Source organism: Fistularia commersonii, chromosome 15 (assembly GCF_037954325.1).
Source record: "Fistularia commersonii isolate RoL2024-O1a breed Wild chromosome 15, RoL_Fcom_v1.0, whole genome shotgun sequence".
In the NCBI taxonomy this organism is placed as follows: Eukaryota; Metazoa; Chordata; class Actinopteri; order Syngnathiformes; family Fistulariidae; genus Fistularia; species Fistularia commersonii.
Window position 1 is genome coordinate 11,412,439 of NC_141298.1, and position 18,838 is coordinate 11,431,276.

Below are 18,838 nucleotides of genomic sequence, written 5' to 3' on the forward strand. Positions count from 1 at the left end.
GAAAACAGATTCCGCTTGCTAACCTGCCGCCATCGGTGCGTGAGACTCACCGTCCTCGGTGGGCACATAGATGTTCAGGTAGAGACAGTCCTCGCTCTGGTTCTGGACGAAGGTGGCCGCTGCGTCCAGGTTGTCGGTGAACCACACCGGCAGCATGATCTCTGGCAGGACGCCGTGCACGTTCTGCGGGCACACGGGCGCAAACGCCGTTGCGTTGCGGATTTCCTGCCAGGAGCCCGGGGCTTCGGGCGGCTGGAAGCGGCGCTCGCCCACCGGCGCCGTGGCGTACGGCACGCCCAGGTACTGCTCCACCGGGCCCAGGATCTCGTTTTGGAGCTCCTTCCTGATACCACGGACCTTTCCGTAGCCTGTGGACACAATGGGGTGTTTCAGGTCCACCCGCTGGCAGGAGGACAGGGAAAGTTGCAGCGCTAGCCCCAGGAGCCAAGCCAAGCGGCGATTCCCACCGACGCCGTGGCGGCAGGCCGTGCTGAGAGGAAAAAACAACATGTCCGAAAGCAAAGGCTCTCCGTTCACTCGGCGTGGACGAGGAGGGGGCGGGATCACAGACTCATGGGGCCACAGGGGGGCGAACAACCAGGGCGCTGGACAAGGGGGCAGGTGGCTTTTCCAGGTCTGACACGACGGGGCGACGGTAGCATTCTCAGGCAGACGCCGCCGTCTGAGCCGGGCTTCCTGTCCGGAACTCTGGGGCGGGTCCGAAGGTACAGCCGGGCAGCCAATCAGAAGCCTGGAAGACACAGACACCAATAGCATAAATATCGAAAAAAGTCGAATGAATCGGCAAGAGAGTCCTGCACATATCCTACCTATTTTTGTCTATTTATTTAGTTCTGGTCATTGCTATTGTCGATCTATTTATATTGTCGTTTAGTTCTGGTTGTTTATTTTTGTGCCTTACTTGTCCTTTTTGTTGTTCATTATCATCCCTATTGTTGATGTTGCTACTGTCTATTTATTCGTGGATGTCTCGCTAACTTCTGTCTCTCTAATGATATTTATATTCATATTTAATTTACTTTTTTATTTTTTTGACATTATAAGTGTTACACTGCTGTGACAAAGGAATTTCCCCTGTGGCGATCAATAAAGTCTATCTTATCTCTTTTGGGGGTTTGTTTCCTTTTTGGGGGTTGATTCCTCTTTTTTGGGCTGATTTCTTGCACCTATGTCTAAATGTGGTCACATTTTTTGTCTTCGCCTTCTTTCATTGGTTAGAAAACAATGATTATGTGGATTTGCAGAAGAAAAATAAAAGACGATTTGAGAATTATTTTTTGGGTGGAGGTGAGTTCATGCACTTTCATGAGAAGACCGAAGTGACCTTATCAGCAGGCTATTCAAAGACACAACTTCATCTTTGTTCTTTCAACCATCAGTCACTTCCGCAGGGGATGTTGCTTTTAAGCGATTTTTTTTTTAATATATATTTCACACGTATAATGACTGAATAATTTAATACAACAATAACACTTTCCATGTGCAAAACATCCGGACCGCACTCTTTGTAGGCATCTTCAGAAACCCAACATGATCGGTTACCATTCATAAAAGTAGCGCTAACAGCGACATGCTAATAGCCAAAATAATACATCCATAAGAATTCATTTCCTGAATTTCACTTGAAACGAAAACTATTTACTTTTTTAAGATTATGACGCATCACGCTTCCATAAAGAACCCAAAAAAAGTCAAAGACGGTCTGGATATCTGACACAAGAGCCTGGGTTTCGGCGGCATGATCCCGGATCGGGGGGTTAAAAGGAAGGATAATGGCATTGAACCTCGGATGATGGAGCGCGCTCATTTCACCGCTGTGCTGCCAGAAACACAAATATATATATATATATATATATACATTATTAGAAATTAGCCAGAGGAGCTACTGGTTGTATTAATTGGTATGTTATATAGACGCACCCTCCCCCTCGGACCGGTGAGATAATCCGCCGCAGAACCACAACTGCAACGGGGATGATCTTCTTAATGAGTCAAGATGAGTTCAAGAGTCAAGCTCCTCCCTCTCTTTTTGCGGCGACAGGGATTTTCAGGCGATTCAATAGGAACAGAGTTTGACAGGCAGTTGGAAAATACACCAGTGGCTAAACTAGTGAGCAAGTTTGTACGCTCGCGGGCAATGACATCACCGATACACTTTTTTACATGCAGAGCTACCACTAGCAGCAAGGCTAACCTTAGATACGTACGTCATGTATTCCCTGAAAAGCAACACGAAGCTGGAACGTTCCCCAAGCAGCTAACCATTTTAATGTTTAATTTGAGCAGCTAAATGGCTAATTAGCATGCAGCTACCTACTGGCGGCTAATACTTTACCGGCGACAAGGGAGCACGGTGGTGAACATCGTGTCCTTGGTGCGAGATTTTTATTTTCTTTTTTTTAAAAAAGGGCGATTTGTTTGCCTAAAAGGCTTTTTACCATCCTATAATTTTCCATCAGCGCTGCAACTTTTGTCCTCTGCGTTGACAAACGGCGGAGCATTAAGTCCATAAATTACGGCCATTCCGAGCCATTACATCAGATTTTACACTTCTTTGTGAGGATTTATGGCCGGTGGACCTCTTTCATGCAGAATTACACCCCATTCCTGGGAGGAGGCATGAAAACAGGGTCAAGCTGAACTCCAGGCAACAGGAGCTCTCAATAAAAACTGCCCCTTTGGCCTGATGGACAATCATGGGTGAGCTGCATGGATCTCTAACCTAACGTCCACGGATGGACCACATTGGACATAGATAACCGAGACAGATAGCCAATCATCTGACTTCCTGTCAGACGTTGCTAAGCGATTACAGCAACAGAGTCCTCGGGGTGAAGCCAGACGCTCTGACACAACACCTCCAATGTTCAAGAACTTTCAGAAGTCCTACAAAGTAGATCCTTTTTTTTTTTTCGAATGACCTAAAAGCCTGGCGGAATGTATGAATCAAGAAGTTGCGATGTTGTGATTTCAAGATTCTTCTTGCCCTTTGGGCCATCTGTCTCCATCTAACTCCCTGCTGACACATCTCCAACTACTCATCCTCTCCTTCCATCCATAAACCTCCTCTCTGGTCTTCCTCTGGACATGCTCCAAGATCAGCATCCTTCACCATCCCTCCTCTGTCCACATCCAAACCATCTCACTCTGACTTTTATCTCCAGAACATTAAACTCTCTAATGGACTTCAACCTCCAGCTCGGGCCCTAATCTGCTTATCTCGCCGTTTAGGCGTGATAAAGGCTTCCTACGTGGCGCTAACCATCGCTCCGACACCTCTTCAGCCTTCCGCCCGCTGCTACGCTCGGTGAAACAGATGGGGAGAGACGGCGCGAGGTGTTGCGTGATGTTTGGCGAGGACAAACGGGAACAAGCTTGCTGGAAGGGACGCAGAAAAAAAAAAACAAACGCTCACGAAGTCACTTGAGCGACGAAGAGCTTGGACGAAAGGGTATCTTTTCAACGTTTCTCGCCAGCCGACGTAACCACAGGTACTTCCAGGAGGGCTAAAAGTTAGCATGACAGCTATTAGCATCCTGGCACTACAGGACGGCAAGGGAAAAAAAGGAATTGAAATGGACCCAAAATGTAAAGTTCACGATTCAGAAGTGATGGGTCCAGACCTGGGCAGATGGAGGCGGGACTAGCTTCCTTCAGCCTTGTCTTGGACCTGGAAGTGGACCGAAGCTGTTGTTTTATAAACCAGGAAGGGGTCTCTGGTTGAACCATCTTACCATCCAACCCAGTACCCCTCACTTTCTCTGCCAACCTCTTTCAAGCATTAAAGAACCCCGTCAGTTCCCCTTTCCTAGATCCTTCATTCCTAAATTAGCTAAAGTTGCTGCCCTTCCCTGTGGGTAAAACCCATATTCCTCAACTTTGTTCGTTTCCCTCCCGACCGAACCGCATCACCTCTGCCTGAACACTTGTTTTCTCGATTCTTTCTTCTTTTTTCTCCCCTTGTAGCCATTCCTTCGCCCGTTCCTGACTCCGCCGTCTCGCAAAATAATCAAATAGATATTTATTTTCAGGGCCGGGGGCTGTGATTTCCTGCGGTAATAATTATTTGGTTACCTGGCAACCTCGCAGCAACGTGAAGTATCAAGGAAGTCACTGCAGCAAAACTCGGAAAGGGAGTTCCACATATAATAAGTACAAGGGTGGGGGTCGATACGGTGTAGTATTGCAGTATTTTACATGGCGATATTGCATCTGTATGCTGACGCCAAGTATCGATCTTTTATTACACGTACATAAATTGCGAATACCGACTTAACTTTTGGGTTCTCGTCAGGTTTATGACAGTTTTTTACGACGGCGTTCGTCCGTCTGTCTTGCCTCCCGTCGCATTTTGCAGCAATAAAAAGACCGGGGCGGGGAAGGAGGGGCTTTATCTTCTTGGACAAACAGATGCAGATGAAATTTTCTTTTTGGGTGGGAGGAAACGATTTGCAGCTCAATTGATTGATGACGTACGACATTAGCCGCTTCAAGACGGAGGAGTTCTAAGAACTATCAAGTTGGACTTTGGTTCCAGGAAGTAGCCTGACACACACCTTAGGCTCCACACCTTAAAGCAAACCACCGAAGAAGAAGAAGAAGATGACATGGACAACATGGAGGTATCTAATGGGTTGAAATGTTTTCATCTTCTCCCTGCTCTGATTCAGTGAAGAATCCCATTAGTCGTTATGCTAACTCTGCACTTTTTCTGGTGCCGAATGTTCCTCTGTGAGGCCTGGAAAACCCTCTGAGGTGAAGAGCTTGGACCTCTCCGACGCTTCTGTCCATTATGACCCAAGAAAACATCTGACCAATGCCCAAGTTAGATATCAAAAATAGCACTTCTCAGTCCACAAGAAGTATCTGGAAATGGACGTGGCTGATGAGAGCTAACAATCACCAAGCACAGCAAGCTGGACCCGTAAGAAGACCCTGCCTTGGAGTAGGACCTGAGGTCCTAGTTCCTCTAAACACACCAAGAAATGGCCTCGTTCCTGAACCTGTTCAGGTTCCTCCAGTGAGAAGGGGGGGTTTTGAACCTTCTAGATACCTTCTACACCTTGTCAGAAGGAGAACCTGGGTCAATCCACAGGTGTACAGGTGCTCCTTCAGCCCCTCAGCAAGGACCGAATCCAGCCGCAATGTAGGGAGAAACCAAGGGGTACGAGATTCTCCAGAGGAAGCGGGGAGTCGTGTCGGACCTCATCGCACACTGAAGAATTTTTAAAAACCAACCATCTCCGTGGCAGTGCCGGCTCTTGGAGTTCCATATGGACCACAAAAGCATTATGCATGGAGGGGGGGATGGAGGCGAGCTGCTCTCACTCGCCTTGCTGCCTTTGCCGTGGATGATGAACACGCCCGCGGAATCCAACGAGGCGTCAGATGTCGCACGTAGCCTCGGCTCCTCCAACATCTGTTCATGTCAGCCAACCGTGAGCCTCGACGACACCGGCCGTCGGTCCCTTCGCGTAAAATGGGATAATTCGAGGCGTCCGGGGCCACAGGAGCACCGTTTCTGTTGGTTGTACTCGAAGCAGTGGAACAAACCGTCAGGTGAGGAGGGGGTTGAGGACTCCGCCTTTTTAACGGTACGGTCCAAGCAGGAAGGGGAAACACAGCTGAATAGAAGGCTAGCCAACCACCAATGGTGGTTTCCTGTCGCCAACAAGCTAGCAACATCTGGCACCAAAACTTCAACCCAACTGCCTTACTTCTGCGGGCTTACTTCCAGATTCTCCCCTGATGAGAGGGTGAATAGTTGTATGTCTCGACACAACTGGCTGTAAAACATGTATGTCTCTACAATCCATGTCTCAGTCTCTGTAAGTGGCCCTCCGATTGGCCCAGAATGAACCCCGCCTCTCGTCCAATCATAGCTGGGATAGGCTGCAGCAACCCTGACTGCAGGATAAGCGTTTCAGATGAATGAATGAACCTGATGAACCTCAAGTTTCCAGAAGTTAAATATACAGATAATGTGCACCATATGATGTACTGCATTATGGATAATAGAGTATGAAGTTCGCACGGTACGTCAGTGTTTTTCTTTACACAAAGTTCTTATGTTCATTTAAAAAAAAAAAAAAAAAAAAAAAAAAAAGATAATTCAAGAAAAAAAAGTTTTGACTCATGTAGCGTGATTTGCCTGCAGAACTGTTTGAATCAACCCCCCCCCAAAAAAAAACTCATTACAGTCAGTCGCAGTAATTTGATATTGTTGACACGGATAATTAGCCACTAGTGTTCGCTGGTGCCAATAATCACATCAAGCCCTGTAATTACAAGTTTGAGTTTTTCTTTTCTTTTTGTTGATTCCAAAAGTACATAAATATTCAGTCCTGTAAAGTTGTACTTTCTTGGTGCTCAGAGGTAGTTGGGGGGGGTTATGGTTGGAAAACTCCAACCAGGGACCTTCTGGCTGCGAGGCGGACGCTCTGACTTGTGCGCTACCCCGGTCTGTTAATAATTTAAGCAAATAAATGGATTCATAAAGGAGAGCAGGTGCTGCCGCTCGTCCTGATGCGGCATCTATTTTCTGTCTGCGCCGTTTTTCCGTGGCGGTGACAAAAAAAAAACAAAAAAAACAATTAGCATTTCAAGTTCGTTAGCTTCGGCCTCCCTCTCGGGGGTCCCTGTGCAGGTCGTCCCCGGAGCCGGACAAAAGATGGCCGACGCCGGAACGGCTCATCAAGTTTTCATATTAGACGGCGAAGCGGCAGTGGGGTGGAAAGAGATAAAAAATAAAAATAAAAAAAAGAGCCGGCGGTTTCTAAATGCGCCGTGTGATGTCAGAATTTTAAAAATAAAATTAAAAACAAGGGCATAAAAGTTTCTAGTCCATGAATAAATCAGCACCTCTTAAAAGAAGAAAGTTAAAAAAAAAGGGCGAGACAAAGCTACTTCCTGTCAGCTGGAGGCTGCGGGTGAGCAGAAGGTTGTACCATTGATAGGCTGGCAGTGTTCACTCCACCTGAAATGGAAAATTACTTATAACAATCCTCTTGTTTTCGGTCTCATAGGAGTTTCCGACTGGTCACGTGGTCGAGGAGGCGCACGACTGACCAATCACAACTCACGGCCGAACTCCAGATCTAGAGCAGTGTTGGCGATCAAAATACGCCATGTGGAACGATCCGCCAGGAAAACACCTGTTGCAAGAAAAAAAAAAACCAAAAACTCCTCCAGGATCAAATTACCTCCAACATCCCATCTGGTAACAAACTAGCGTAGCTGTTGTTGGTCAGTTCACACACACACACACACACGCACACACACACGTTTCCCCCCAGGAGCTTGTGGAAACACCCAAAACACAGTCAGCCATTTGCACCTTCAACCTCAAACAGCCACAACAATCACCTATCACTTCATACACACACACACACACACACACACACACACACACACACACACACACACACACACACGGCCTGCCCCTTTGACCCACTACCGCCGTGGGGAAAACACACACACACACACACACACACACCCCCTGAGAGGATGTATGATCACACTGCTCTGTCAGTGAGCCGAAGATGAGCACGTTACCGCCGCCGTTTGTTTCACATCCCACATTCGTGTGTGTGTGTGTGTGTGTGTGTGAGTGTGTGTGAGATATCTGCTGCTGGAGTCAAACATTGCCGAACCCCAGAGACATCCTGACCTCCTAGGTGACCCTCTGAGAGGAACACTCTCAAACCATGAATACTTTGTGGAGAACCATGCTAACGTCGCTAACGTTGCTAACTGCAGCCTGACAAACATGGCGTCAAACAAGAACCCCCCCTTCGCGTGCCAACATGGCGGCTATCGACCGGTTGGAATATTCAAAATCAGGGGAAACCCCTGACGCTGATGGATTATTGGTTTAACCCGTCCTGCCAACCCTCGTGGGTTTTTTCGGCGAGCTGCGTTAGCGTGTTTTGGCTAGATGTGTGTTCAGTCTGCCGACGGATTAATTAGCGATGATGGAGGTGGAACGCCGGGGGGTTGTGTGCATATGTGTGTGTGTGTGTGTGTGTGTGTCGGCAGTAAAGGGAAGCCTCCCGACAGCTGCTGCCCCCCCGAGCTCTCGGGATAATTCTGGAAGAGAGAGAGGGGGAGAACCTGCTCCACCATGTAGCAGAACCGGTGCTGGAGCCGAGGGGGTGGAAAGAGGGGGGAGATGTTCGTGGAGCATCTCTTGAGGAAACCTGGGTTTGGATGCAGATGCAAGCAGTGCCCGTGACAGACACCCTCAGCAACGTTCAAAAGTCCTGCTCCCCTCCTGGGCCACCACACCTGTTCTCTGGTCTTCCTCCAGAACTCAGCTTCCTTCTATCCAGATCCTCACCATCCCTCCTCTGTCCATCTCCCAAACATCAGACTTTATCTCCAGAACATCTAACATGCGCTGCCCCTCTGAAGGACTCCTTGCTTCACATCTGTATCTCCTGCCTTCTCCTTAGTGTCTCCAACATGGCTGCTCTAGCCTCGGTGCATTGTTGTTGCGAATTTGAGAACGCGAAAGAAAAAAATTCAAAAATAAAAAAAAATAAGATAAAAAAAAAAAAAATCCAGCAAGAAGTTAGCGGGGGAACTGAGAAACATTCAATCCCCTCTGAGAAATCCAACTGGAGATCAAGGAGAATTCTTTCTTGCATCTTTTCCTCGGCAGGAAACTGTGCAGCAGTAAAAAAAAAATAAATAAATAATCAAAATACATAAAAAAAAAAAAAAAAAAAAAAAAAAAAAAAAAACAAACATGTTTATTAAGATCTGCCTACCAGAAGAATTTTTTTGTTTTTCCAATTACATCTAAGAGGTGGAGCAGGAGGACCCCAGATTCATCTCCACAGCTGATTGACTTATGGACACACACACACACACACACACACACCTGCTTTCTGTCATTTAAATATCTACATGATCATTAACAGTGTCTATTCATTATTAATATCACAACCAAAGGCACCCCCCCCCCCCCCCCCCCCGAGTTGGTACAATCCAGAGTTTCATTTAAATCATTACACGTTGACCAAAAATGTCCTAATCAATATATATTTCCACCACTGGGACCACTGGGTTATTATGGACCATCTGACACGCACACACACACACACACACACACACAGGCCATAAATTCAATTGTGATTTAAAATAAATAATAAATAATCCCGTTAATATGTAACAATCACATGGGGAAAAAAAAAAAACAATACGTCAAATATTTGGGTGGAATCCCCTGAACTCAGTCACGAATAAATTGACCCGACGAGCCTATTTGTGGCCGATTTGTGCAAACGAATCAAGGGATGACATAAGGGAATAACCCGCTTCCTTAGCTTCGGTAAAAATGCGAGCTAACCTCCTCACGGGCCGACACCTGCTTCGCCGTTACGTAACGTCCCGCAGAGAAACGCGGGCTGGAAAATGCACAGGGGGGGGTTGACAGTTGTGCGGTAAGTCTGTGCGCATGTGTGTGTGTGTGTATGTGTGTGTGTGTGTGTGTGTTGAGTGGTTTGGAAGCACAGCTGTAGTCTGGATTAGATTCTCCTGTCCCACAATCCCTTACTGCAGCCCCACGAAATGATAACAATAATAATCCCGTCACATCCCAACCCCGGAGGAGGGTGAAGGTCCTCTCCAACTTCCTCCCCAATTTATTTATCTATTGTCCCCATAGTAACCAAGCTGCAACCTTAACCTGAGTGCTTTTTTTTTTTTAACTTGCTGCAAATATTAGCTTGATGAGCAACCTGGTCTCGGCCTACACCGTCTGCCCCGACTCGTCGATTCACGTGTCTTGGCGATTGACGACAACATGTTTATTCCCGGTGTTTTTTCAGCCGGATCGTCTCCATCATCCACACACTGTTAGCTCGCTGCTGGGGAATTCAAAACGCGTCAGTAAATTTCCAATTAATTTTTATTAACGCCGATCTTTTTTTTTTTTTCGCAGTCCTGAAACTCGAACGAATGCGAAGTAATCAAAAATTAAGAACGTTATCCCGCGAATAGTCCGCCTCACGGGACGGGTGGCGATCGAGGAGCTAAATTTTTGTCCTAAAAGCCTGATTTTTGCAGGGGAAAAAACAAACAAACAAAAAAAAAAAAACCCAACAAAAAACAAAATGGCATGATTGTGTACGCGTCGCCCCAAAATAATTTCCTCATGAGGACAACTTTTAAAACAGGCGCCGAATAAAGTAGGAGTTCAGCTGGAGGCAACAGAAAGGAGGGTGGAGCGGTCACACTGTCACGTCCTCCTTTAAACTCCCGTTTTGTTTGTTTTTTTTCCACTTGGTTTGTGCTTTTTAACCCCCCCCTCCGCGGCGGTGCACTTTGGTCCGGCCCGAGCATCCGAAACGGATTAATAATTGAAATGTTTTGAGAACCAACACTGTGCGTTCAATGCTGTTCTTCTGAAAATAAACCGGACAACGTTCGGTCGTCCCTGCGGAAAAATAATGGATTCATTTTGTCCGGCTCCGAGAGTCGTTCCTTACGATCACTGGACGCTCTGATACCGAAAAAAAAAGAAAAGAAGAAAAAAAAAGGTAATTAGAGATGTTTAACTGGATGCAATCATACAGAAAATTAGTAATTAGGGAGACGAGGACATTCTAATCTGGATAAATAAAAGCCCTGATTTCCACAAAGCCAGCTCAGATATTTAATACCGTGGTCAGTGACGCCTTCCGAGGGGGAGAGGATCGCAAGGCGGAGAAAGGTCTCATTAAAAAAAAACAATAAAATAAAAAAAAAATGTAGCTCATGCTATGCTAACATTTGTTAGCTTAGCATGCTAGCATGCTGCCAGATTCATCCTGATGTAAAAAAAAAAAACTTAGCGGCATCAGATTTCAGGAGTGTATCAAACTCGTGAGTAGCACACCATGGTCACTGTGGAGAACGTGGACCCGAGAGCACCGTTGAATACTGGATCATCTTGTTCCAGGTTCTCGTTCACAAGAGTCTGCAAATTCTCCACGAGTCCATGAGCTACAAGCGGCCGCATCTTCTGAGCTCATAGGCAGGATCTGAAGATCTTCTCTGGGGTGCTACCTGAGGACTGTGCATCCCATCAGTAGATGTTGAACAGCCAAACTCTTCTTTGTCACTACATCTGTTGGGGTTGGAAACCATCCACTGGTGACAATCTCTGGAGTGGGCTAAGATAAGGTGTCATACAGAAAACATCTTCGGGTACTACTCCAGGCAGTAGGTCCGTCAGAGTTCTGGAGGAACTCCATGGCCTGGGGTATGGAGGGAGGCGCCAAAAAACTCCTTACTCCATTGTGGAGCGCAAAGGGCAACCACTAAACCTGTCACTGTTTGGGCACTGATGAAACTCCAAGTCCAAATATCTGCAACGGTACCAGGAGCTCCTCTGCGCCCAAGACCACAGAGAGAACCCTGATGCGGCAGCGCATTCGGCAGGTTCATGACGGTGACTGGGTCAGCAATTAACCTTCCATATTAATTAATCATTCAGGGGAAAGAACGTGGCTGGCTGACATTAGCAAGCGCAGGTGCATTAAGAGCAGCTTACCGATGAATTATGGAGCTCGGAAGCATCTACGATGTGACCCAGGTACTTCACTGACTCTGGGAAAAGAGGCACTTCTCCTCCGTGACATTCCCGGCACTCCTGTCAAATTATCCTGAGGTTTTAGGCGAGTTTTATCCCCGGACCAACCGAAGGCTTACAACGGGCGACTAGAATTCCCAAAAAGTTAAACGGGAGTAGCAGAGAACTCCGGAGTGTAACGGAGAGGAACTTTCGGAAGTCCTCTGGAGTGTTTGACATCCGGGCTTGGTAGAACCGAGCGGTGGAAATGTCTTCAAGGGAAGAAATCAAGTCCAGTTGCCACCATAAGATCTTGGCCTCCTTAGAGATCAAGCAGGGTGGCCCTCAGATGCTGCTCCTGGTCAGTTCCTGCAACAATCCCAGAGCTGAAGAAGCGCCGATCTACTCATCCGTTGGCTCGAAGGTCGAGGTTGGCACAGAAGGCAGAGGTCAGAGAAAGTGAAGTCGCGTCCAGATTGGCCTGTTGGCGGCGGGTCCAGCGTTTGGTCCCGCCTCGTTGTCTCTGCCAGATTTCATTTCGTCGCCTGCCCCCTTTTTAGCCCCTCCTTGCTTCGCCGTCCCTCCCGCTCCGCCTGAGGTTACCTCCATTCTCCGATCCTCCCACTCGCAATCCGAGCGGTCGCTTTTCATCTTTCTTTTTTTTTTTTTTTTTTTTTTATTTCGCTAGCGTGCCTGCCTGCCGTGGTCTTTCCTCCCACGAGCGTGACGGCCTCGCGATTCCTGTTGCAAACGTCATCAGGCGGTCCGATGGTTTTTCTTTTCCGCGCCGCCGGAGAGTTTCATCTTGTTTTTTTTTTTTTTTTTTCGAGAGTGAGTTCAAAGGGAGTTCTTCAAAAAGCCAACGTTTCCATCAAAAGATGTCTCCACGCCGCTTTCATATTCAGTCCAGAAAACAAGTCTGCCCTGTGGGACGTCCTCCTAATTCATAGTGTCAGGGGCTCCGCAAATTCCGGAAAAGACCGGCCAGACTCCCTCTGGCCTGGCGCTTTGGATTAAAAAAAAAAAAAAAAAAATCTAATTAGCATCGAGACGCCTCCGGACAACGTGTCAAAAACTGAGCCCTGGACTCAGCGGGGAAAAGGTGCACCAAAACTCACATTCACGTCAAAAACGTCTGAAAACTATGTTGCGCGGGAAATCAAAATTCAATTTTCAAAAAAAAAAAAAATCTGCAAAACTGGTTTGTTGACAGAAAAGCAGCGAGCTAGCATCTTAGAGTTAAACATCAATTGGATGTTTGTATTTTCATGTTTCGCTCTTAAGAAAAAAAAAAGAAGCCCTTCCGAGAGCTAACCTGTAGCCATGCTCACACTTAGCATGCTAACGCCATGCTTGCTTGAGCCACACAGCAACTCTGGACAGAGCTTTTATTTATGCCAGGTTGCGGACTCGCCCATTCACATGCAGATTTCAAATGGACTTGAGTCGGCGCGTTCCACCAAGAAGATACCACAACTCATCCGAGTGCTTCTGAAGATTGTTACTCATCTCAAAACCCGAGAACCCCTTTTTACGATGCAGGTGTGATAAAACACAGCGATTGGGGGACACCATTGGGAAAAAAGGGGGGGTTCTTAGCACAAATAGTTGTATATTCCCACCACGAGTGGGAGTTTGACGTCCAGAACCTGAGTGTCTGCCGCTCTCAGACTCAGATCTCCTCCGCCGGTTTGCCCCCCAGGCGAACTCGTCCTGTCACACTCCCGAACCCTTTCCAGATTGCCATGGGAACCAAAATCATCGCGTCGAGAGCTTTCGCAGGGTTTTTATTTCCCTTCCTGGATGCGGTAGGAGGAACCCATATGGTCGCAGTCTGGAACATCGCTCTCCGCTCACATTTGGGAATCCAACGTGATCCGAGCTAATTGGGTCACAGGAGCCGAGGACCCAGGAAAGTTCCAGAGGATGGAGGATCCCGAGAGCCGCGCATCTTGAAAGCTCGACGCATGCGAGGATCGTCACGTCCGCCGCCGTTCGTCCAATCAATAACCCCGTTGACGCGGTCAGCCATTGTCCAATCTTTGCCAGATTAAGACCAAACTGGGATTAAGGCGCCGCCCTCACAACAACATGTTCTGCTCGTCTTAAACCTGAATGAGGTCAGTGAGGAAGGAAGGGTGGACTGGGGAATTGTTCTAGCCATGATGGAGGCCCAGTGACCTCCAGAGAAGAAGACCTCCGGTATTCAAAGTGCGCCACGACCTTCTAAACACACCGAAGTCCGATTGACAGCTTATTTTCCACTCCAGCTCGGTACCTTCCTGGCTTTGGTAAATTCATTTCCCAGGCGGTGGACGCCCCCCAAAAATTTTTTCCCAAATACTCCCCAGAAAGAAGATACCTGGCATCACTGCCGAACCCCCCAATCCACCAAAGACAATATGTGTCGATGCCAAGTTACTCATCAGATGTCGCATCACAGCATTTGAACCAGACTCCAAGGGGAATGATCGACAAGCTACTCCTGAAAACGCCTTAGTCTGAACAATGCCCCTGTTCGATCGCAGCTTCCCGCATCATGAACTCGAGATTCCGCGGGGTTTCCGTTTCACCCGTCGGACAAAGAGGTGCCAAAATCGGCGGGGGGTTCAAGCGCAGCGACAATAAGCACCCGTCTCTGACTGTTACGGGTTCCCCTTCAAAATTAGGTCGGTGCAAGACGGCGGACGCAACATTTCACCAGGAAGGTGACGGGCAGAGCCCTTTCCATTTTTGTCGGCGCCTCGACCTCGGCAAAATAAATGTATGAATAAATAAATAAAAAATTGGAGGATCAACACGTGGTACCAGAAAGCAGATGGTCTACTACGAGATCCACGCATTGAAATGAGGGCATCTACCAAAATGAACTCTTCCGGTAGCCACGGCAACAAAGAGAAACCATGCAAAGAAAGAAAATAGAAAAGGCGACGGGAATGAACAAGGCCTACCTGGGCCATCTGCATTGATGTGTCTGCTCAATGACTTTTTGGTCAGGATTTAGGTGACCATGGCAACAAGAATCAACCAGAAGTGTCCGTCCAGAAAACGCCCCCCCCCCCCCAAAAAAAAAGAAATGGCAATACATACCGCTAAAATACAAGTCCAGAGGTCGTAAATAATAACCAATAAATCAATAACAACACCAATAAATGCCGAAAAAAGCAATGACCTTCTCATCGCTTTATCTTCTACGCTCCTGATGGTTGACCTGCCGGTCCATCTCCACTTCCTCAGACTGAGGAAGCTCAGGGACGTAGGAGGCCCGACCAATCAGAGTTGAGGAGCAAATGGCGGTTCCAGAGGAACGTGGATGGACTACGGAGTACAGCTCGGGACCTCCGGATGGGGACCAACCCCGTGAGAACGAGCGGCCGAGATGAAGAAGAAGCGCGCGATGGAACAGCCAATCGGAGACAAGAAAAAGACGAAGGAACAGCCAATCAAACCAAGAAGGCACGAGTCGATAAAAAAAACCATCAGGTAGCGAAACCCCCCTTGCAGTGTCGGCCATCTTGTCTTATAAAACCAGAAGCTTCTCGTTCTAAGCCGACGGGAGGGCTTTACATCCTCGATTGGCCGACCCTTTCCCAAATGGCCGCTTGTCGTTGGCCGAGAGATTCTATCGTTCACGACGACGATAAAGAAAATATTTATCAAGATTTCTGTCAAAACTCAAACAACAAACCCCGGGGATAAAACTTCACTCCTCAGAAGGTCAGGATTGAGAAGAACCAAACAATAAACTGGAAGCCATAAAAACAACCGATATTGGGATAAAAACCCGAAATAAAAGGCAGCGGGCGGAGCCGGGCGCCGGCGGTTTCACGGCCTTCCGGGCAAACACACGCTGACTTTTTAATAGCGGCCCATTTTGCCTCGTAGCAAGGCTCGTTGGTTTTCAAATTGAATTTTTTTTTGTCCCCCCTTTAATTCAAGCGCCAGGCAAACGCAGGCGTCAGATTAAAGAGGCCATTTGGTCCAACAACCAGATCTACTCTCTGTGTCTTTGCCGACGAGGAAGGGGATGGCGAGAAAGGGTCGAAGGACTTAAAAAAAAAAATGGCAAAACACTTACACAAAACAGACGAGGTGTATTATTCAGCTCCTTTTCATTCCTTCGTCACATCTGAGATCGGCAAGATATAACCATGAACCTCCATGTTAAGCTCATTTATATAGATAAAATGAGTTCATCTATTTCAAGAATTTTATTTATATTTCATATTTATACATTTTTGGATTTTTATCTATATAAAATGAGCTCATTAATTTCTATGAATGTTAATATTGTCCATGTTTACATTTTATATTTTCATACATATACATGTATAAAAAATAAGATCATTTATTTCTATATTTTATACGTATAAATTCTATATTTTCATTGATATGTATATATATATATGTATAAATAAAATGAGCTTTATGTGAAAGTATCAAAGATTTTCCTCTTTGGACACTGATATTTACAGAAGTTGAAGAACGTCATTTTTCAGACCTTCTGAATTTGGTGATATATTTTACTTTTTTTCTTCCTACATCGGGAGAAATTATAGATGGCCATTAACTTTACGTTGCAAAAACAATATATTGCAAAAAAAACTAGATATTTTTTTAAATTCAGCAATGAAATTAGAAGAAAATCTGCAAGAAATTTCATCAATTAATCCGGAGGAAATTTGCCAAAAAAAAAAAAGTCTCCTGATAAAATAAATAAAAAAAATTTAACTTTTTTGACTTATACTCAAATTTAATACATATAAATAATCAACACTTGGCCTCCAAACTTCAAAGGAAAATACATGAAAACTAAAAACCCTGACTGCAGAAAAATTCTAGTAAAACACACACACACACCACATTTTGCAGAAAAAAAAAAATCAGCAAAAGCACATTTTCTTCTTGTTTTTTTAAAATGTCACCAGTACATTGCTGGGATTGGGGGGGGGCAGATGGAGTGTGGTGTGTGTGTGTGAGAAAGAGAGAGAGAGAGAGAGAGAGAGAGAGAGAGAGAGAGAGAGAGAGAGAGAGAGAGAGAGAGAGTGTGATTGTGTGTGTGTGTGTGTGTGTGTGTGTGTGTGGTATCAAAATAACAAAACAAATCCACGGAGTCTCCAGAGATGCACACCGGTCCTCCTCCCGTGACCTGTCCGAACAGAGCGCCTCTTGTCCGGCCTTCAGGCGCCGAAGACCGCCGCTGAATCTTAATAGATCCCCCCCCCCCCTCCGAACCCCCTCACGGAAGCGCGCCTGCAGATTGTGAACTGCGCGCTCCCGCCCAATTCACAATCTGCATCTTCTGAGGACGTGCACGCGGCGGTTCCATTGCAGCACGGCGGCGAACGCGCACGTCGACGCGACGGGAGCCTCAGAGGGCGATGATGGAGCGCCCGGTTTTTACCGGAGGAGGAGGAGGAGGGGGAGGCGGGCGGTGTGGGGGGAACGGGGGGGGGGGACGTGACGGCTCACCGTGCGGCCGCTCCGGAGGCTCCCATTGGCCGGAGAGCGGCGGCGGAAAACGTCCGGTAGCAACCCGGAGCGGCGGGATTGAGACGGTGCGTCAAGACGGTGCGCAATGTGCAAAGTCACCAAAGCGTGCACGCAAACACACACACACACACACACACATGCATGGTTAAAAAAAAAAAAAAAGAAAAAGGAGATGATGGTGGAGGAGGAGGAGACGTCCTACCTTGCAGGTCGCGGCCGCCGCGGCTGCAGCCTCCCTGTGCGTGGACGCGGTTCGCCGCGGGGCCGCCGCTCCTCGCCGCCGTCCTCATCGCGCGGTGCCGGTGCGGTCACGGTTCCGTCCGGGAGGGAGGGAGGAGGAGGAGGAGGAGGAGGAGGAGGGAGGGATGGAGGGATGGGGGGGAGGAGGAGGAGGAGGAGGAGGAGGAGGTCGTCTCAGCGCACCTTCTTCCTCCTCGTCCGCAAACAGAAAGTCCTCTTCCTCCTCCTCTTCCTCTTCTTATCGGGGTTCTTCTCCCGGTTCGGGTTCCGGTTTTCAACCGGAGAGGAGGAGACGCAGACTTTGGCGGCGGAGAACGGGGGGATGACGAAGAGGAGGAGGAGGAGGAGGAGGAGGAAGGCTACGGCGTCAAAAGTCGACGCGGCGGTTCATCCTGCGTCCCGCGGCCGTCCATGACGGGAATAATCCACGGCGCCGTGACACGGGAGGGGGTGGGTGGGTGAGGGGTGGGGGTGGGGGGTAAAGAAAAGAGGGGGATGAAGAGGAGGAGAGGAGGAGGAGGAGGAGGGGAGGAGAGGAAACGTGTGTGAATATATGTCTTTTAGGGAGAGGAAGGAAAATCAGGTGTCCAATCTGGTTTGTTACGCGCCTGCGTGGAGCGCAACTCCGTCTGTCCTCCTCCCTCTCTCTCTCTCTCTCTCTCTCCCTTGTCTAACTTGCTCTCCTCCCCTCTTTCCCTCTCTCTTCCTCACCCCTCCGTTCTTCCCTCCCTCCCTCTCTTTCCACTGGTCTTCTCTCCATCCCTCTTTCCTTCTCCATCCCTCCACTCTCTCTTCTCTCCCTCTTTTTCTCCATCCCTTGTCCAACTTTTCCTCCTCCAACTTGCTCTCCTGCTCCCTTTCTCTTTCCACTCATCCCCCTTTCCTCCCACCACTAAGAGTTTGGATGAACACACCTGAGTTGGTGGAGGAGAGGAAGCGATTGATGAAGAAGGAGTGGAATGGACCCGGACAGATAATCTGGATTAATAATGAGAATAAAAAGAAACAAATCAGGTGAGATTATCCTGCAGAGATGCTTCCGCGCCGTGCTATGACATGTTAGCGACCAGATTATTAGCTTATCGGATCTCTTTTCGCTAATCTGGGTTTATTTATTTATGTTTTTTTTTTTTTTTGTTTGTTTGCATGTTGACAATCTGTGACTTTGGGGGTGTTTGTTTTTGCACGGCGCCGGTTTATATGTTTGTTTGTTTTTATAGCTTACATTTTTAATGCACATTTTTAGGGTATTGTGTGCGCTGCAGTTTTTTTTGTTTTTTTTTGCTCATCTTTTGCTAGCTTTCATTTTTAGCTCTGCAAATTTGCATTTTTTTCTTTCAAATTTAAGATGGTGCTAAAATGTAATATATGAGTGCAGTGTAAAAAAAAAGAAAAGGGTTCGCTCATTAAATTGTAATTACACTATAATACTATGTTAGTGTGTGTTTGGGGTTTAATTAAAAATGAAACGAAAAAAAAAGTTATTCCCTTCAGGGAAACTGATATTTCACAGAGACTGATATTTTA

At 47.2% G+C, this 18,838-nt stretch overlaps 1 protein-coding gene across 2 annotated transcripts in view; it reads right to left on the reverse strand.

The window, feature by feature from the left end:
* The window catches only part of nlgn2b (neuroligin 2b), a 51,886-nt gene extending 34,457 nt beyond the window's left edge, over positions 1-17,429 (reverse strand). Inside the window, exons 1-2 of one of the 2 annotated variants that reach the window (XM_086160256.1) lie at positions 17,274-17,429; positions 51-751 (exon numbers count right to left, since the gene is read on the reverse strand). In XM_086160256.1, coding sequence (XP_086016382.1) covers positions 51-510 — 460 coding nt within the window. In that variant the 5' untranslated portion in view covers positions 511-751; positions 17,274-17,429. Of the gene's footprint in view, positions 1-50; positions 752-17,050; positions 17,129-17,273 lie in introns of those variants that run through there. The other variant, XM_086160255.1, reaches the window with a different exon arrangement.
* Positions 17,430-18,838: the final 1,409 nt, after the last annotated feature.